This window comes from Ailuropoda melanoleuca, chromosome X, assembly GCF_002007445.2.
Source record: "Ailuropoda melanoleuca isolate Jingjing chromosome X, ASM200744v2, whole genome shotgun sequence".
Lineage (NCBI taxonomy): Eukaryota > Metazoa > Chordata > Mammalia > Carnivora > Ursidae > Ailuropoda > Ailuropoda melanoleuca.
This window is the reverse complement of record NC_048238.1, coordinates 78,442,049-78,463,673: the sequence shown is the minus strand read 5'-3', so window position 1 is coordinate 78,463,673 and position 21,625 is coordinate 78,442,049. Positions and strand designations below refer to the sequence as shown.

Sequence of the window (21,625 nt, the reverse complement as noted above, 5' to 3'; positions counted from 1 at the left end):
TTTAAAATAGAGTATAAAATAGTTCAGATGTATGCACCACTCAGCTTAAGAAATAGAATATTACCAATACAGTTATAGTCTCCTTCATATCCTGATCATATTCCCTTGTTCCTACAGCAAAGGTAACTACTGTCTTTGATTTGTTATTTATCATTCTCCAGCATGATTCCAGTACAGGCTAAAATTTGAGAACCTCTGCTCAGTTTCATTCATAGTGTTGCTTTTTCCTAGAACTCCCTTTTCTTCCATCTCTGTCTATAAACATCTGCTTATCTCTCAAAGTTCATGTCAAATGGCAGCCTCTGTGTGAAGCCTCCGCTGATCTACTTTAAATATCTCTCACAGAAGTAAATTGTCTTATAACTCCGAGAGAGAATACGGGGTCAAATGAATGGGAGAGTTGAGTGGGGAGCTCCCTGGGAAGGGGAAGCTGAGATTATAGCTGGAGGGCAGACTTACACATTTTCTGCTGTGTTTGAGTTGAAGTTGCTCTAGAAGGAATAAATTGAGCAAATTAATAACAAATTAACCCATACTAGACTTCTGCTCCCGTAGTAAATTCAAACTACCTAATAACCATATTTGGACACATATTTGGGGATCGGGTGGGGAGTGTAACAAAATGATTGCACACTCAGTATTTGTACTTGTGAATGGCTGTGGGGGGAATGCAGGGGGTTGGTAACACCCAGGGAGGGGGCTTTCTCTGCCCAGAGACAAAGATTTTGGCATCTGCCTAATGGAGAATGTGCAGTTAGGAGGAGGTTGTAGTAATTCTGGCATCAGGGGAAGGTGGGCTGTAGCTGGGAAGTAGCTGCAAGGTGGGTTCCAGGTTCTGTCCAAGAAGGTGAGTCTGAGGGTTTGTATGGGAATTGAGGTTGCCTGCCACAAGGGCTGAAACAGAGTAGAGTGTTTAACTCCGGGTCTCCACTTGGTCAGAGAAGTGAATTCAAACCATAGCAACCATGTTTGGGGAGGACGTTTCGTACATGTTGCGATAGGGGATTCCGAGGAAGGGAAACAAGATGGCAGCCCCAGTAGTCACTGTATAGTAGGGAAGTAAGGATAGTAACATACTCTAAAGAGCTTTTGTTCCCCTTTCTAGGGGCAGATGAGAATAAGAAAGTACCCAGCTGAACCAAGGGACATATGTGTTTGGAGGACTAATAAAACTAGCAATAGTACCTAGAGAAGTGGGAGCTGGGGCTACAGCTCATATGTGGCAGGGCTGGGATTTAAACTAGTTTTCTCTGCCATCAGAGCTGCTGTTCTTCATATTTTTAGTGGTGTTTTTCTTAAGTGTTGGTACTAGAACCAGATGCACCAGCATCACTAGGATGCTTTTGAAATGCATATTCCTAGGCTACAGTGAATGAATCAAATATCTGTGGCAAAGGCCCAAGAATCTACATTTTTTTTTTAAATAAGCCCCATTCTTCCAGAAGATGGCAAGTCCTGGCACTGGCAAATGACTTCTGCATTTCTATTTGAAGCTCATCTTCAAAATCCCAAATTGATGAGAACTGTTGGAAACAAACATAATTGAGAATAAATTACCTTGTGACTTAATTTTTAAAATATGTCTCCCAGGACACGTCTTTCTCCAGCTATGAGCAAATGTGATGGAATCAGCTGTCAGTTACAAGTCAAACATCTCCACGAAGCATGTGTACAACCTACTGCGCTCATCTGTCTATAAGGCAGGAGGGAGGATAGGGGATGGGAGGAGTAGGAGGGCTGGTTGGGTAGAGTGTGGGGCCACACGCACTGGGGCAGAACACATGCCTGGCCAAGATTTCTAGTCTCTGGCTTGGTGCCTGCAAAAAATTGCAAGATAACAACTCCAACCAGTAAGCTTTTGAATCGAGCCCTGTTGAGCATTTGACTTTTCAGCTGTATTTTTTATGAGCACAAAGAGGTGAGGAAGAAATTAGCATGGAGAATACAGGTGGAAAGTGAGAGAGGAGTCATAGGGAGAGGCTGCTGTTTAATAAAAATCATTTTTTGTCAAACCTTCCTATATGCCAGGCACTTTCTGAGTATTATTTCTTGAAACAGCCCTCTAAGATGGAGTACTATTATTCTCATTTTAAAGGCAAAATAACTGAGGCACAGAGAGATTAAGTGACTTGCCTAAAGTCACACAGACTCTAGGTGGCAGAGTTGGAATTTGAACTTTGATCTAGACTGACTACAGAACCCGTTCTCTCTTTTTTCCCATCTTATTAAAATATAATTGATATATAACACTGTGGAAGTTTAAGGTGTACAACGTGATGATTGGATACACATATATATTGTGAAATGATTACCATAATAAAGTTGGATAACACATCCATCACCTCACATCATTATGGTTTTTTTGTGTGTGGTGAGAACATTTAAGATCTACTCTCTTAATAACTTTCAAATATATAATACAGTGTTGTTCTCTGAAGCCATTGTGTTGTGCTGTCTCTCTGGATCTAATGCCTATAAGATTCCTAGTATTTGCTAGAGATATTCTTGTCAAAAGGTGGTCATTTCTGGATGCCTGTCTCTAGAACAGCAGAGCTTCTAAGGATTGCTGATCGCTCTGATTAGTGGGGAAAAGTGTTGCCAGTAACTGGCTATGTGACCATAGCTAATCACTTTCCCTCTCTGAGTCTCAATACCCACATTTGTAATGGGGACAGATTGGAGTAGGTAATCTCCAGAGGCCTTTCCCTCTCTAAGATTCTATGGCTGTATCAGGTGTCTAGGATGATCTCCCATCCCTGCTATGAAGATCCCTTCAGAAGGCTTCCCCCTTGGGTAGCGTGGGCAAAGGAAGATGTCTGTCAGTTAACCAGAGCATGCTCTGAAACAGATGCATTTATTGAGCACTTATTATATACCAGGTACCAAGGGTTCCTCCTTTCCAAGAATACACAATTTAGTGAGGGAAGCAGACCTCAATCAGTTGTGAAGCATATATTGTCACAGGATATTTTAATCACAGGAGTAAGCACAGGGTGCTGTGGGAACAGAGAGAAAGAATATGTAACTTAGCCTGGGGGTGGCACCTTGGGGATATTGAGAAAGTCTTCCTGGAGGAGATAATTCCTGACCTGAGCTGCTCAACATGGTATGGTCTGAGAAACAAGAGGGGGCTGAGGAAAGTAGAAGGTTCCCCTTGTCATGTTGAGACAGACACTTGGCCAGCGCTAATACCTTCTTGAGAAATCAGAGTTCATGCCAGTCTCAGGGTTCTGAATGTGGAGGTTGGAAAGCAGAACTGCTGTTCTTTTATAAATTTATGTTCTTTTCTTCCTAGTTTGTGTGGAAAAGCTCACTTTTTAGTAACTCTTCCCTCAAAGGATATATATACTAGAAGCAGGAAAAGGCTTAGTTTCATTTCCAATTTTGTCCTTAACCCATTGTGCATTCTCTGGGCTCCATTTTCTGACTCATACCTCCTCATCTCTTAGGATTTCAGTTTATCTGTGGTACAAACAAACGAACAAAACAGAAGAACCCCTAAACAAATAGGAGTGTTGTTCCATTGCCATTGGATAAATTCCAGAGCCTAGAAAAGTCTTTGAGTGACCAGTTTCATTTCCTTTAAGACTATGAGACAGATAAGAATGTCTTCTAATTTTAAGCATTCCGCTGAAGGGAATTTCTAGCCTTAATTGGTCATTCTTTTAGTTTCTAAACACTCTCTCACTGTCAGAAAGTTATCACTGTTTTCTTATTTAAACCTTTCTCTCTTTTTAAAGATTTTTATTTATTTATTTGAGAGAGAGAGGAAGAGAGCACAAGCAGGGGGAGGGGCAGAGGGAGAGAGAGAAGTGGGTTCCCTGCTCAGACGGTGGGCTAGATCCCAGGACCCCAGGATCATGACCTGAGCTGAAGGCAGACACTTAACTGACTGAGCCACCTAGGCACTCCTATTTAAACCTTTCTTGCTATTTCTTAAGGCCCTCATCTTTTTCTCTGGACTCATTGAATATTGAGAAAAGCTGGTTGCATGTTGCAGACAAGCTTAGAGTACTTTGTGACCTTCTCAAAAAGGATTCATCTTAAGACAAAGTGGGCTTATTAGCTTCTCAGAGTGTATCTGGAATCTTCCTCAGTGGGGAAAGAGAGGTGTAGGTGAAGCCAGTAGTCCCTGGAGTAGTCTGCCTTTCACTGTCTAGCTGAGCCTGGGAGCTCTGGAACCTCTAAATATACCATTCATTCATCATTGATCGAACACCTTCTCTGCGGAGGTTCTGTGTTATGTGCTAGTTTCTGCATTTATATTTGTGGCACATGACCTTCCCATAACCTTTGGTGTGGCACCCAAGTATACGTTCTTGTTATTAGGCTCTCTTTGTTGCAAGTAGCAGAGACTCACTTGAGTTCTCTCACTAAAAGGGAGTTTATTATAACACAAGGAAAGTGGAACTGGAAAGCCATTGAGAAGGACTGCATTTTCGCTACCTCTTTTCAGGGTGAGAATGGAGTTTTTCACCATGGTGTGTCTGCTTCATGCCACTGTATCCTCTTCCTCTAGCAATCAGTTCACTCAGCTTCCCCAGAATTGATGTCTGTTCATAACTTTGGATTGAATTTGGTTTCAGCTTGACACAGACTTGATTCTACTTCTTGGTGTTTTTTCCCTAACTTCTGCTCTATCTGCTAACTAGCTCAGCATCTCTGTTTCTTGATTAAAATTTCCAGAAAGAAGAATCTGGCCCAGTTCATCTCTTCATCATCTCTTCATGCCAGGTTATGATGTCATCCATCACTGATCAGTCAATGAATTTTATTGCTTTTTTGTCAGGTGTCAATGCTTAGTCCAACCCACTGTCACCAAAGGCACGGGGTGGGGGAGGGGTCTTAGGTTATAAAAGATAAACCTAGGCAGTAAGCCAGAGCTGGGGATGAGGCAGTTGCCCTTAGAAGGCAGTGTCAGCAAGCAGACCCAGATTTGTACCTCTCGTTGGAAGAGTAAGGTTATCACTAAGATCCCACAGTTTCTCTGTAGTGACCAAATAACCTAAACAAAATGGACATGAAGACAAGGGGCACAGTGGAAGGTATTGGAAGCCAAATAAAGGAGAAATGCTTAGCATGAAGCTGGAGTGATTTCTCAGAATAAGAAAGTACTCTGGAAGAGGGAGTGTGGTGCCCTCCTCACCAGGAGAAGCCTACCCAACGTGTATGCTTTCTATAGATCTCAGTCTGGCAGCTGAGTCCAAGTGATAGAAATTATGACCGACTTTCAACTAGCGGGGGACCTATTTGACTCTTAGAAAAGGCTGTATTTTAGGAAAGAGTAGCAGTCTCTACATTATTATTCTTTGAAAATCAGACCAAGGTAGAAGAGGAGTCTGACTGGGGAGGCCAACTTGGCTTTATAAGTCATTGTCAAAACCATCTGGGCTGTAAAAAGTACACTGGCTTGTCTCAATTCCTAAAACTGCCCTTTCTTTATAAGTTGTTCCCTCTACTATCTGCAGCAACTCACTGCCTATGGCATGGCAAAGAAATCTTGTTGAGTTGGTAGTGTCATAGATATTTAGGGTTAAAGGGGAATGGTAAACAGTGAACAGAAGAGGTAGAAGTTGAGCTGAACTAATCCAGAGAGAAATTTGGGGTGACAGAAGACCTGTTGTATGTTTTCTACTTATATGTATGCTTTTCTTTCCAGGGCTGCTGATAAGCTCAGGCTGTGCATTATACCCCTTAGGATGGAATAGCCCAGAGATAATGCAAACATGTGGGAATGTCTCCAATCAATTTCGGTTAGGTAAGGTGGCCTGGGCAGGATGGCAGTGATGGTTCACTTGGGAATCTAGTATTCAAAGTGCTTTACCTCTTGGAGGGGACTCTGCTTGCTAGTGGTGCTTGTCTGAGTCTCTGTCATTATGTTGGCTTATGGGAAGTGGCGGCTTGGCCAGATTCATTTGGCCTTGCTAACTCACAAAGGACTTAAACTCCTCTTTTTAAATTATATCTCTCACATCCTTTATGCACTTTTACCCAGAGTCCTGTGACCAGTATGGGGAAACCGTATCTACAGGGGGATTTTAAATTGTTAGAGACTGATGATCTGTCATTCTCTGAAAAACTCCTAGTTCCTATTACTATTTCTTTCCAAGGCACTGTTTTCCAGCTATAAATCAACAGTCTCTCTTTTCACTCTCTACCAAGGATGTAACAAGAGGTAATTTGGTTTGTACTAAGCATTAGGAACCTAGATTAAATATGGGGAATTGTTACATTGTTACTGGTATGTTAATGGAAAGAACTGTCAAATATTAGAATGGGTGACAGAAGTAGCTCTGGACTCTTCTATGGTTGCCCATCCTCACTGAGAATGGCTTAAGTTCACTAATGTGAACTGGGAATAGATTAGTCTCCAACTGAAAGACTTCAAAATATTTTCCCAACATACTATGATGGAAGGGAGTAGAAGGGGAAATGTCTAGGTTTCCTTGAGTATTCTCAATAATAGGGGAGGATTTTGGAACAATGAGGCCACCTATTCCCTATAGCTTATGCTCCAATATTTCCCTTTCTCTCTGTTGCCTCAAGACTGTTTTTTGAGTCTCATTTGACTCATTTTTGCAGAAAGGAGTTGTTCACTATACAAATATAACATGAGGGAAGGGTTACTTAGAAGATGTGACAAATGTGGACACAGGAATGTCCAGTGTTACTGGCTCAGGGCATAGCTGACTGGCACCTTCTGCCATAGGTGAAGGAATGAGTAAATATTTGGGGGCAGGTTCTGAAGGAAAAGGAAGGAGGCCACTTGTCCAGCCAGTCAGGACAGAGAAAATTGAAGATTTAGCACATTTCTCCTACTTGGTTATTAGACATATAATTCTCCTTTTTAGAATAACAACTTTATTGATATACAATTCACAAACCATAAAATCTGCCCTTTTAAAGTTTACAATTAGTGGTTTTCAGTACATTCACAAAGTTGTGCAATCATCACTACTATGCAATTCCAGAATATTCCAAAAGAAACCCCTTACCCATAAGCAGTCACTCCCCATTCCCCCTTCATCCAGGCCCCAGCAGCCACTGTCAATATAGATTTGCCTATTCTAGAAATTTCACATAAATGGAATCAAATAATATGTGGTTTTATGTCTGCTTCTTTTACTTAGCATATTGTTTTCAAAGTTCATCCATTTGTAGCATGTATCAGTACTTCTGCTTTTCATGGCTGAATAATATTCCATCGTATGGCTATAACAAATTTTGTTTCTCTACTCACCAGTTGATGGATACTTGGGTTTTTCCACTTTCAGGCTATTATGAATAATACTGCTATGAATTTTTGTGTGCACATTCTTGTATGGACATATATTTTCACTTCTCTTGTGTATATTTCTAGAAGAAGGATTGCTAGGTCAAGTGTGAATCTATGTTTAAGTCTTTTGAGGAACTGCCAGGCTGTCTTCCAAAGTGACTGCATCATTTTACATTTCAACCAGCAACGTGCAAGGGTTCCAATTTCCCAACATCTTCACCAATACTTACTTTTCATTTTTAAAAATTATATAGCCATCCCTGTGGGTATGAAGTGGTATCTCTGTGTGATTTTATTTTATTTATTTTTTAATTTTTTTTATTATATTATGTTAGTCACCATACAGTACATCCCTGGTTTCTGATGTAAAGTTCGATGATTCATTAGTTGTGTATAAAACCCAGTGCACCATGCAATACGTGCCCTCCTTACTACCCATCACCAGTCTATCCCATTCCCCCACCCCCTCCCCTCTGAAGCATGATTTTAATTTGCATTTCTCTGATAACTAATGATGTTGAGCTTCTTTTCACTTACTTATTGGACATATCCCTCTTAAGCTTCCTTGGAGAAATGTCTATCCAAAATCTTTACCTGTTTTTAACTGGGTTATTTGCCCTTTTTGTTATTGTTGTTGAGTTGTAAGAGTTCTTTATGTATTCTGGAAACTAGACCCTTTTCAGATATATGATTTGCAGGTAGTTTTTTCCCATTCTGTGGGTCATATTTTACTTTCTTGATGATATCCTTTGAAGTACAAAGTTATTTCATTTTGATGAAATCCAATTTTGTCTATTTTGCTTTTGCTTCTTGTGTTTTTGGTGTCATATCTAAGAATATATTGCCAAACCCAAGGCCATGAAGGCTGTTTTGGCTATTCTGGATCTCTTGCATTTCCATGTAAATTTTAGGTTCAACTTGTCAATTTTTGCACGAAAACCAGCTGGGATTTTGATAGAGATTTTGTTGAATCTGTAAATAAGTTTGGAAAGTATTGCTACTTTCACAATATTAAGTTTTCCAACCCAAGAACACAAGATGACATTCCACTGAGTTAGATCGTCTTAAATTTCTTTCATGATATTTTGTAGTTTTCAGTATACAAGTCTCACACTTTTGTGAAATATGTTCCTAAGTATTGTTTTTTTTAAGATTTATATATTTATGAGAGGGGGGAGGGGCAGAGGGAGAGAATCTTCAAGCAGACTCCCCACTGAGTACGGAGCCCAGTGTTAGGGCTTGATACCACAACCCATGAGATCATGGCTTGAGCCGAAATCAAGAGTCAGATGCTTAAACAACTGAGCCACCCAGGCCCCTGTATTGTTTTTGATATTATTACAAATGGAATTGTTTTCTTAATTTTATATTTTGATTGTTCATTGTTAGTGTATAGAAATACAAATGATTTTTCTATATTGACCTTGTATCCTGCAAGCTTGCTGAACTCCTTTATTAATTCTAATGATATTTTTGGGTAGATTTCTTAAGATTTTCTATATACAAGGTTATGTCATCTGAGAATAGAGAGTTTTACTTCTTCATTTCCAATCTAGATATCTTTTATTTCTTCTCATTATCTCATTGCCCTGGCTAAAACCTCCAAAACAACGTTGAATAGAACTGGTGAGAGCAAACACCTTTATCTTATCCCTGATCTTAGGAGTAAAGCATCCAGTTTTTCACCATTAAGTACTGATGTTAACCTTTTTTTTTTTTTTATATGTGGCTTTCATTAGGTTAGAAAGTTCTCCTTTATCTATTTCTAGTGTGTTAAGTGCATTCATCATGAAAGGGTGATGAGTTTTATCAAATACTTTCTTCACCTACTGAGATGATTGCATGCATTTTATTGATTGCTCTCCATATGTTAAACCAACCTTGCATTTCAGGGATAAACCATAGTTAACCATGGTGTATAATCCATTTTATATGTTGCTTTGGTTTGTTAGCATTTTATTGAGGATTTTTGTATCTATATTCATCAGAAATATTGGTCTATAGATTTATTCCCTGTGATGTGTTTGTTGGATTTTGTCATGAAGGTAACATTGGCCTCACAGAATGAGTTGCTACTTTGATTAATGTAAGATGCCAAAGTAAAAAATTGCAGACATGATTTGTACATAGTCATTTGGCAGTTTTCTGCACTAATCACCACCCCCAAGGGGCGAGTTCACAAATGGGCAATTTTGTGTGTGGCAGTCTTTGTTTTAAGTTGATGGCCATCAATTGTGTTTACCACAGGATCATTATATTTCTCTTTTCACTCAATATTTTTTATTGTTTCTTTCTCCGTTGCATTCTCCTTTATTTACCTTTCTCCCCTGCACCATATGTCTTCCCAAGGGCTCTGGCTCCCCTCTCCTCAGTGCACTGAATACTGTTGTTCTGTGAATCCTTAGGGATGGAGGGATTGCTGAATCCTGCTTGAGTCAAGTCCTCCCAGTTCCTTTTTTGAATCACTCTTTCAAATTCTTCCAACTGCCTAAGTGTCTCTTATCCATGAGCCGCATTTCTTGCCCATATTCTTCAATTACAGGCCTCTGTATTAGTGCTTTTCTGGCTAATGCTGAAAAGAAGAGACAATCTGTGCCATCCTTGATCCTTTCCTGGTCAGCTGCCCAAACATACATGACAGTGCAAACTGTATCAGCAGCTGTTTCCTTGTAATATAGAGGTGCCAGGAGCAGCAGCAAAACGTGTAGTAGATTTTTAAAAATATATTTTATGATATGTTGTGAATACCAAGGTTTGGAAATACCAATGCTAGAAGTACAGCCTTTCTCTTTAGACCTTTCTTTAATACTCTGGAGATCCTGGTAGTGTAGAAGCACCCTCGGAACACCTTAGATATTGTTTAGATGAATGAATGAAATAGGAGAAAAGTACCCTTGGTATCTAGTATACAGACTTTTGTTTCTTTTTCCTTGAGAAGCAACATGGTAGAATGAAAGATCATAGGCTTTGGAGTCAAAGATCTCAGTTGCTATCCAGGCTCTGTCACCTATGTATTTGTTGTGGGGGTAAAGTCACTTAACGTCTGTGTCTCACCTTCCTTCTCCGTAAAATGGGGGCTAATAATACCTGTCCCAAAAAATCTTCTCCAAATGAGAATTTTCACACTTCACCCAATAGTGAGTTTTTCTACTCTCTTGCTTGTGTATTTTGAAGAACAAAATTTAATAATCATAATAGTAAATCTTTTCCATTAAAAAAATACCTGTCCCACTGTTGTTACAATGAAATAATAAAAAATATATTAAAGTACCTAGCACAGCATTTGACTTAAAGTGGATGGTGGCCTTTAAAGTATAAAGGCAGCAATTGGTGACATTACTTTGATTCTGCTGTAGGCTCTATACTCTACTATGCACTCTGTATTTTGGATAGGAAGTTTCACAGAGTCAAGAAAGACATGAGGCCTACCCAAGGAACAAAACTTCTTACCCTGACTTGCTTGAGAGAGATGAAGGGAATGTGGAGGACAATGGAAGTAGGCATTATTAGTCTGCCAAAGTGATTCTGAGAGTTAAGTAAAATAGAAATTGTACTCTGAGATTCTGAATGGCCTCCTTCATTTTCCAGTAGAAGGGGTTGCCCTCGTGTCTTTAGATCCTCTTTACCTGGTTTTCCATTCAAGTTATCCTCAACCATCCACAGTTATGATTTTTAGTCCTAACCTGAATTATCAAAGATACAACTTGTATTAAGGCAGCAATCTTGATGTCTGTATTGGATTAAAGATGGCCACAAATTCTCTGATGCTCTTCCAGTAGAAAGCCTGGGTCTGTCTCTACTACTTATCCCTTAAATCTGGGCTGGCCCATAACTGCTTTAACCAATAGAGTGTGGCATAAGTGACATAAAGCTCATTCTAGACCTAATCTCTAAAGAACTTGTAATTTCCATGTTGGTTTCTTGGATCTCTAAGCAATCATATGAAATATTTGACTACTCTGCTGGAGGGACCAAATGGAAAGTCCCCGAGACGCTTGGAAATAGATAGAGGCCCAGCTGAGTCCAAACTTCCAGCCATTCCTTCCAAGGCACCAGACATGTGAGTAAATCAGTTCTAGGTCCTCCATTCAACCCATCTGAATACCACTGAATGACTCTAGCTAAAGCCAATTGCAGTGGAGATAGCACTCAGCTGAACCCTGACCAAACTGTGACCAACAGATTCATGAGATAAAATAAAATGGATGTTGTTTTAAGCTACTATGTCCAGGGGTTAGTTGTTTTAAGCTACTATGTCCAGGGGTTATACAGTAATGGTTGTAAAACAAACTAACGAGAAAAATGCCAAATCATATACATATAAATTTAAGATTATTATTTTTAATCAAAAGTATTTATGTATGTGATAAAACAGTACATAAATGTTTAAAATGCAAACTCAAAGTCTTTTTCCTAACTCCGACTCCGTTCCCCAAAAGGACCATTAAATTTTTTTGTAGCTTTACAGAATTTTTAATAAATATAAAAATATGAGTATATCTTTATTTTGTTCAACCAAGATCATATTATGTATCTATCTAGCTATATAACTATATAACTATACCACTCTGAACCTTGCATTTTTCACTTACCAATATCTCTTGGAGAGCTATCAATGTTTATAGATGCTCCCTTTACATTTTAGGCATGCCATATTTTCCCATTGTAGAGATAGCATAAACTCTCTGAAGGCAGGGATTTTTTTCAGTGAGATTAAGTAACTTGCCTAAGGTCACTCAGCAATAAATCAGCAGAGCTGGGATTCAAATTCTAGAAGTCTGGTTCTAACTGACTTGCCATGTTCTCTTGCTATCTAGTGTGTTAGCCTTTAGCCACATGCTGTTGTTGAACAATTGGAATGTTAGGTTGATAGGACTGAATGTTTAATTTAATTTAATAAACATTTGATCTTGTTAATTAATTTAATTTAATTTATTTAATTTTATTGATTTAAATGTAATAGCCACAGTGTGACTAGGGGCTACCATATTGGAAAGCAAGGCTTGATAATCTGTTCTTAACTGCTATGCTCCTCTACAGAGAAGAAAGAGCCTACTAAGGAGACTCAGAAAGAATAGCCAGAGAGACATATAAAGAAAAGTAAGAATGCAGGGTCACAACAGCCAAGAGAAAGAGTGTACATCGAAGAAGTGGGTGTAGGCAATTGTGTTTAATACTGGTTCAAGTTGCTAGATGAGGATAGAGAAGTGACCAATGGAGTCAGCCAGAAAAGGTGACCTAGACGAGCAGTTTTGCAGTTATAGATACTGGAGTAATTGTGAGGTGAGGAAAATGAAAGCAGCATGTATAAACCTTTCAAAAAGTTTTGCTACAAGGGAAAGCAGAGAAACTGAGCAGTAGCTGGAGGAGAATGTATTAAGGATTAAGAGAGGCTTTCTCTAAATTGGTCAAATACTTGAGTCATGATGATAATGATCTTATAGTGGACAGAGACTGATGCACAAAAGCAAAGGCCTTGAGAGTGTGAAGGTACAATGAAGACGACCCTTGAATGGAGACTTCATTTCAGCTGGTTTCCAAATACATTTATTTTAGCTTCACTGTGATTTTCAAAATCCTCTTTGATTCACAAAACCACTAGGGAATTCCTTCATATCCAATGGCCTATCACCCAAACAAGCCCCACTGAAAATTTCAAGAGGCTAAATACTTCTGATGGGACATAGCTGTTTTCAAACTACCTTATAAAACTACTGTGTTATCAGTAGCACTTTATTCTAAGGTAAGGGCTCTACCTGCCGTCAATGGATCACATCTGCAACATGTTCTCATGCATATTATCTAACTGATTTTCAAAAGCGCATTGATAGCCGATGGTAATATGCCCATTTTATAATGAGGAAACCCTGAGGTAGGGATAGGTAAAGTGATTTGTGTAAGGTCATACAGCAAGTGAAAGGCAGAACTGTGAATGGATCTTATCTCCTAATTCACCGTTTTGTATGTGACTACAATGACTTTTCCCCTCTCCATTGGTGAGGGTATGTATTGAGTCATTTGAGAATTTCTCCTCAAGATACACTTTAGCTCTATTGTTTTCAGAAACAAATGTCTGAAACAGCGTGGAAAGTACCTAGTATTGCATTTTGTCTCCTTCACTTCCACCCTCAGCCTAAGTCCCCCGTCCATCTTTTAGTATAATCAGGGTACAAAAACAGAAGGTGGCAGCTGAACCTGACAGGATTCTGGAAGAGGTTGTAAGTGGAATGGACGTGTGTAGAAAATTTTAACGTGCCTCTAGATTTGACTTGCATTAATAAAGACACCTACATTGTCTTGCTAAATTTGATCATAAGTGAAAGATATATAAAAGTTTTTGTTTCATATGCTCTAAGATGATACACAATCTTCCACTCTCTGGTCTTCTAGTGTTATCTACTCCTTATAGTACTACTTACCTTAGTCTGTCTTCTTAAAAGAAAGAGAGTGGGTGGGGCAGGAAAGGGAAATAAAAGATCAGAGGGTGTTGGTGAAGACATAGCTCTTCAGACAAAAACACAGTTGTATAAGGAATCTCCAAACTCTGGCACCCCAAAAGTTTTATTATCACCAGCTAGACTCCAAGACCTTGCCTTTACTGCCCACCTGCTTGTACTCACCGACCTTTGTCCCACATTTTTCCTTGAGCTCTTCTTTCCAGCTTCTCTCTTAACTCAGGCAAATGGACATTGAAAGTGCCCTTCGAGCAATAGTGACTACCCTGACAAGACCTCCCGCCCTCCCAGATCATCCAGACCAGTTTTAACTTAACCCCTGACTTGGCGTCTGCACAGAGGACCATGGAGTGACCTCTAGAATGACCGATGACTACCTTTATTATAATGCTTAAATATCCACTTAAGGTGGAGCCTTAGCCTCATTTATATAACATACAATGTATGTATAGGCATGGTTCCTTAAGGCACATTTGTGACCTTACGCCTGCCTCTACATATAATGACAAGGCTTCCCTATCTAAATATTCATCCTCACCCTAAATAAAAGAAATCCATCCATCCTTGCTTGGGGACTCATGGCTTTGGAAGCTATTCCCTGTGACCTCCTTATTTGCTGCAAATAAAATTTACTTTGTGCAACAATTCAACCTAGTGCAGTTTGACTCACCAAGGAGTCAACTCCTGTTGGTCGGTTACATGACCACCTTCCTCCCACTGCCTCTTCTGTTTCTCAGATTTTCTCTCATGTCTTGTGGTCTATCTTCCAGGTCCCTGCTGTCCTTATCCCCCTCAGTGTCTGCTCTAACACCCTGGAAACATACCTTACCTGGCTCTCACCCACCAGAGTCATCAGTTGAGCAGTTTAAGGAATTGATTTCCTTTCTTCTTTTCTGCCATTTAAAGAAGAAATTAACTTGTATGAAACCATAAGAGACACCCTTCAAATAGCCAAAACAGTCTTGAGAAAGAAGAACAAAGCTGGAGGTATCATGTTTCCTGATTTCAAACTATAATACAAGTCTATAGTAGTCAAAACAGTATGGTATTGACATAAAAGCAGACACATAGATTAATGGAACAGACTAGAGAGCTCAGAAATAAACCCACACAAATATGTCAATTAATTTATGACAAAGGAACTGAGAATATTCAATGGGAAAAGGAAATTCTCTTCAATAAGTGGTGTTGGGAAAACTGAACAATCATATACAAAAGAATGAAGCTAGACCACTATCTTACACCATACATAAAAATTTGCTTAAAATGGATTAAAGACTTAAACATAAGACCTGAAACTAAAAAACTCCTAGAAGAAAATGTAGGAAGTACGAAAGTAAGCTCCTTTACATAGGTCTTGTCAATCACTTTTTGGATTTGACACAAAAAGCAAAGGCAACACAAGCAAAAATAAACAAGTGGCTCTATGTAAAACTAAAGAGCTTCTGCACAGCAAAGGAAACCATCAACAAAATGCAAAGGCAACCTACCAAATGGGAAAATATAAATGCAAATCATATATCTGATAAAGGGTTAATCTCCAAAGTGTATAAAGAACATACACAGCTCAATAGCAACCCCCCCAACAATCCAATTTAAAAAATGGGCAGAGGATCTAAATAGGCATTTTTTCAAAGAAGACAAACAGATGGCCAACAGGTACATGAAAAGGTTCTCAACATCACTAATCACCAGGGAAATGCAAATCAAAATCACAATGAGATATCACCTCACACTTGTTAGAATGGCTACTATCACAAAGACAAAAAATAACAAGTGTTGGTGAGGATGTGGAAAAAAGGCAACTCTTGTGCATTGTTGGTGGGAGTGTAAATTGGTACAGTCACTGTGGAAAACAGTGTGGAAGTTCCTCAAAAAATTAAAAACTAGCACTACCACATGATCCAGGAATTTCATTTCTTGGTATTTATCTGAAGGCAATGAAAACACTATCTCAGAAAGATACATTGCAGCATTATTTACAGTAACCAAGATATGGAGGTAAACTATGTATCCATTAATGGATGAATGGATAAAGAAAATGTGGAATATGTATACAATGGAATATTATTCAAGAATAAAAAACAGAAGGAAATCTTGATATTTGCAACAACATGGATGGACCTTGAGGGCATTCTGCTCTGTGAAATAAGTCAGATTAAGACAAATACTGTATGATCTATAAAGCCAACCAAACCAACCAACCAACCAACCAACCAACCAACCAAAGTCACGGATACAGAGTACTGATTGGTTATTGCCAGAGGTGGGGGTGGGGGTGGGTGAAATGGGTGAAGGGGCTCAAAAGGTTCAAATTTCCAATTATAAAATTAGTAAGTCTTGGGGATATAACATACAGCATGGTGACTACAATTAATAATACTGTATTGTGTATTTGAAAGTTGCTAAGAGTAGATTTTAAAAGTTATCATAAGTATTATAACTATGTATGGTGATGGGTGTTAACTAGACTTATTGTGATTATTATTTCACAATATATGCAAATATTGAATCATTATGTTGTATACCTGAAATGAATATAATGTTATATGTCAATTAGATATCAATAAAAAATAAATAAGAAATTAACAATCAAATATTTAAAGCAGTAAAAAAAAAACAAACACTAATCAGGAGCTTACACTGAGACCTACAATGCAAGGGACCTTGCATATTAATCAGGGGTTTTATTTACAGTTAGTGAGACCCAGTAGGGGTAGGGGACTTTTTCAAGGCCCACAACAAGGGACTTGGGACTAGCTTCCTGACTCTCAGGCATATTGTAGGTGCCCCTCAATGGCAGTCCCATACCTGTTTGTTGAATGAATCATTCATTTGGTAAGAAGGGGAAAGTCATACAAAGGCTCTTAGCAACAGCCCTGTTAAGTGCAAACTTTCCCACACATTAATTTGATTAAGTAAATGAAAGATTTAAGCTGAGAAAGGTGCTTTGATGGTTGTTAATTAAATCTGGCCATCAAATAGAAATTTCAACAACTTGATCCCACACAAATGAATCCTCAGCCCAACATTAAATTAATGCATTTCACTCCACCTCCTAGTTGTCCTTCATCAAGCCTCTAATTGGCATCAGCATCAGTGGGAGGCAGGGAAGAAACCCAAGGGCAGTTTGCCTAGTGGTAAGAGCTGGCTTTAGCACAGCTGCATCCTTACCTCTGTGACCTTGGGCCAGTTTCTCAGCATGTGGGAGCTTATTGCTACCTCCTGGGGTCGTCGTAAGGGTTAAATGAGATCACACATGCAAAACACCTAGTACAAGGGCGCCTGGGTGGCTCAGTCCTTAAGTGTCTGCCTTAGGCTCAGGGCTTGATCCCCGTGTTCTGGGATGGAGCCCCACATCAGGCTTCTCTGCTGGGAGCCTGCTTCTTCCTCTCCCACTCCCCCTGCTGTGTTCCCTCTATCGCTGGTGTCTCTCTCTGTCAAATAAATAAATAAAATCTTTTTAAAAAAAACACACCTAGTACAGTGTTTGGTATACAGTTAGCAGTCAACAGTTGTTGGCCGGTATCATCATCATCATCATCATAATACCAATTGTTGAAATGGAAATGTTCCCAGTACTTTTCCGTAGTTTTCAGAAAAAGGATGTACTACAGCAAGGAGACATTATTTAACACAACGTGGCTTAAAAACACAGGTCAATAGTAGAAAGCCCTGCATTCAAATCTGAGCCCTGCCACTTACTGGCTGTGCATTTTGGGGCATGCTATTTAACCTCACTGTGGGGATTGATAAAAATAGTTTTCCCCATAAGGTTATTGAGAAGATTAAGTCAAGTAATACATGTGTACAAAGCATTTAGCACAATAGGCTGCACTAAATGTAACTTGTGTTAATAGGTAGTCCGCCCAGTTCTCAAGAGCCTCCTTACAGAGGATGCCCCAGGCTTGGCTTCTGGGAGGGAGGGAGAGACTCACTCCTCTTGACAAAGGCCTGCAACAGAGGCTACCCAAAGGCCTTGTGTGTGCTCCCTGTGTTTCCTCTCTCAGAGGCCCATTTCCTTTGCTCTCTCATCATTTCCTCTCATTCTTGCCAGTTCAAAGCCTTTTACGGTGACTCGGGGTTTGGACTTTATGGGTTCAGTTTCCAGGCATTTCCTGTTACCTTTCCTCCCTATCAGTTTCCTTCTTTGTAGAGGGTCTGTTTTCTTGTGCTCACGAGGGCACAATGAGGCGGCTTCATACATTCTCATGTCCACAGAGGGGCAGCAGAGTGTGGTACAAACAGTTCTGGCCTGGGGATCAGGACAGCTGTGTTTTAATTTTCCGAAATTTGCTTAGGCATGTCACTTCCCTACCCTGAGCCTTGGTTTCCCTGTTTTTGTAGACAGAGCGTTGAAATAGACTGATGAGCAACTGAAAGCCACAGACACCCACCTAGATCCCTGCTGTGACCTACCTTTGTGGTGAAGCCTTTGATCAAATTTCATATTTATCTATTGTGTTCTTAAAAAACCAGAAGGATAGGGCGCCTGTGTGGCTTAGTCGGTTAAGCGTCTGCCTTCGGCTCAGGTCATGATCCCAGAGTCCCGGGTCGAGCCCAGCGTCATTGGCTCCCTGCTCAGCGGGGAGTCTGCGTTTCCCTCTTCCTCTGCACCTCCCTGTCCTGCTCATGTGCAATCTCTCTCACTCACTCTCTCTCAAGTAAATATATAAAAATTTTTTAAAAACCCAGAAGGATAAACCAGTCTACTTAAGGCAGCCGTCCTAGAGGAGAGGAGCCTTTTAGTATCACTCACCCATGGGAGTGAGGGCCAGGGATTGACCCAGGGGATTGGGGAAAGCAGCCCATTCATTGGGCAGCAAGAGCTAGAATGCCCTGGGGAGCCTGTCCTTCTGGAAAACTCATGGCTCAGGTGTTGCTTAAAGCTTTTCAGTTGCCCTCCTGGCTCACACAAAGAGGAGTTTCCATCCAGAGAAGCTGGGCTAAGCTGGAACAGGCAGGAGGGAATTAGTGAGTCAGGGAGCAACGTAATTCAACAGCATATCCCTGGTGCCTGGCATAGGCTTGGCGCTCTCTGAATGTTGAGCTGAGTGGAATGAATAAATTGCAAGGTGGCGCTGTTGCCATCTTACTGTGTGACCTTAGCCAAGTCATTTCAGCTCCTTATATTTTTGTGCTTTTTACTGAAATATATTTGACCTCTAACATTGTGTAAATTGAAGGTGTCCAACATGTTAAAATGATACATTTCTATATTGTAATACGATTGCCATTGTAGTGATAAGTAGCACCTCTATCATATTATATCATTATATCTTTGTAGTGGTTGGAATAATTAAGTTCTAGTCTCTTACCAAGTTTGACGATTATAATACAGTGTTATTGTCTATACTCACTATACCGTGCATTAGACCTCTAGGGCTTATTGACTACTTGTTGCAAGCTTGTACCTTTAAACAACATCTGTCCTATCTCCTGACCCCCCACCAGCCCCTGGCAATCACCATTTTTTTCTGTTTTGGACCACTTTGGCTTTTTTAGATTTCTCATATACATTTCACTTCTTTAAACCTAGCTCCCGCTGACTACAGTGAGGATGATTTTATCTACCTTTAGGGATTGTTTTACCCATGAAATGACAAAGTGCACGTAAATGTGCTTTACAAAAACATTTCTGCCTTTCCTGAAAATAGCTTGCATGAGAAAAGGGTATTTACCCCTGGAATAGTCGAACCCTAAGGTAACTTCAAGTCTGGTGACTCCAGAGGACTTAGGAAAAGACCTCAAAAGGCAGGGTCTCTGTTTCACTCGGCCTTACTTCCCCACTTAGCGCCTTGTAGAGGGTCTCACAGGCTCGCTGACTGAAACGGCGAATGCAGAATTGTGAACTGGGTGTCGGTCCATCAGACCACCACGAGGTGGCGGTAAAGTCAGGTGAATGCATTCGGTTCTGGGCTGCTTTCTCAGTCCCCCCTCTGGTCCTCAGGTCAAAGAATCTGATTCATGTTTCTTCTCCTTGCTTCCGTTTCCTCCACTCAAATTTCCTTCTATAAACCTCAATAACAGTCTTCTATGATTCCCTCACTTTTAGTGAGTGTCTTTCCCTGGCTACTCTGGAATGATTCAGTATTCTAAGCCTTTTGTTTAAAAACAGAAACCAGTTTTTTAAATAGGGATGTCAGTACCATAGTGCCCATTTCACGGGGCTCTTGTGAGGATGGAATGAAGTGACATACCTAAAACTTAGTACAGGGCCTGAACTCGATAAATGTCAACAAGAACTGCCATTATTTTTATTGTTATTCTTACAGGTTAGACTGACCCGGGTTACTTAATAACTGAAATAGATTTCAAAAGCAGGAACCAGAGGGAAACCCGGAAACAGTTCTTTTATGTCCTCGGGGCAGTTCTCTGGCAAAGTTAGAGTTACATATTAGGGGTGGACATATATGTCCGTCCTCTGTGTTGCATGACTTTTTCAAACTATCTTTACCAAGTCCCTCCCAGGTGAATTGAGAGAAATTGCATACAAATGTATCTTTCAAGAGAAAGCCTGTAGCATTGCATCAAGCACAATGTATGTTCTTTTTTTTTTTAAGATTTATTTATTTATTTGAGAGAGAGAGAAAGAAAGAGAGCATAGAAGGCAGGGGCAGAGGGACAGAGAGTCCTAAGCTGACTCCGTGATGCGGGCTGGATCTCAGGACCCTGAGATGAGACCTGAGCTGAAACCAACAGCTGGGCACTGAACCGACTGAGCCACCGAGGCGCTCCCCCCACCAACCGTAGGTTCTTAATTTAAGTTTGACTTTTCCTCTAAAAGTTGGACCAGTTTGAGCTAATGATATGGTCTCATTCAGGTGGTTCCCCACTGCACTGTGCATTGCAATCATCTGGGCCCTCTCCCCAGAGATCATAATTCTACAGATTTGGAGCAGGGCCTAGAAATATGTATGTTAAAGCTTTCTCCAGACATTTGTGGCAACTAGTGGACTAGTTGAAAAGTGTTAAGCTGAGAGGAGAAGGGGCCCAGAAGTATGGATCACTCTAGGTGCTATGGTGAATGCTTTATATGTATCATATCATTTGACCTTCACAGCTGCTCTGTGGTGTCACCTCCATTGTGCCCACGGGAGAGCTGAAACTCAAAAATGTTAAATGACTCGGCCACAGGTTCAGTGGGTAAATGGCAGTTCATGGTTGCAAACACCATTCTCTGTCATCCTCATCCAGGACCTTGTTCGCACACCACATGACTTCCTGAGAACACATGGGCTTGGCCCGGTCTCTACTCTCTGGCTACGTGGCAAACTTGATCAAATACTTATCTGTTTGCTCAATGGCTTTCTCTATAACGACATATCTGCCTCTAGCTGGGAACTGACGAATGAATAAAACAAATACAAGAGGATTAAATGAAATAATGAATAGAAAAAGTGCCTGGTAAATTGTAAAGTGCTATACACATATTGGGTGGTATTATTTGTGGCATTGGTTGTTACCCAGATATACCGGGCCCAAGGAGAGACGTAGGGTCTGTACCTATTGGCCAATGGAGCATGGATAGAAATAGCTGATGTTCAAACCTGGCCTTGCAGGTATGGGGCTAAGTCAATGGCTGGAATGAGGGTGCATATGCTCCTGAGTCCTGAGCTTTGTCAGCTTTCCCGGTCTGGCATTCTACATTCATAAGTATTTGAAGATTCTGTCAAAAGTATGTAACAGTAGAGCAGTGATGTGGCATGCTGCAGGTGGTAAGGCCGTGTGCGCCATTGCTCCTTCCTCTTTCTGGACTCCATCTTTGTGGTAGAGGCTGCAGTGACTGCCGTTCAGTCTTGCTAGAGGACATCGCTCCAGAAGATCAAGTCTTGATCCTGGTAGGCACACCCCCTAGAGGATGAGGCTACCCTGGGTCAGTGTGCAGTGGAGG

The 21,625-nt window shown here is 40.4% G+C and overlaps 1 protein-coding gene across 3 annotated transcripts in view; it reads left to right on the top strand.

Annotated features, from left to right (window-relative positions):
- LHFPL1 (LHFPL tetraspan subfamily member 1) overlaps positions 1-21,625 on the top strand; it is a 46,108-nt gene that overhangs the window by 12,943 nt on the left and 11,540 nt on the right. For 2 of the 3 annotated variants that reach the window (XM_002921967.4, XM_034649796.1), the window contains one exon: positions 5,660-5,758. The exons of the other annotated variant lie outside the window; for it this stretch is intronic. In XM_002921967.4, the coding sequence (XP_002922013.2) occupies positions 5,660-5,758 (99 nt within the window). The remainder of the gene's footprint in view (positions 1-5,659; positions 5,759-21,625) is intronic. 3 annotated transcript variants of the gene reach the window in all.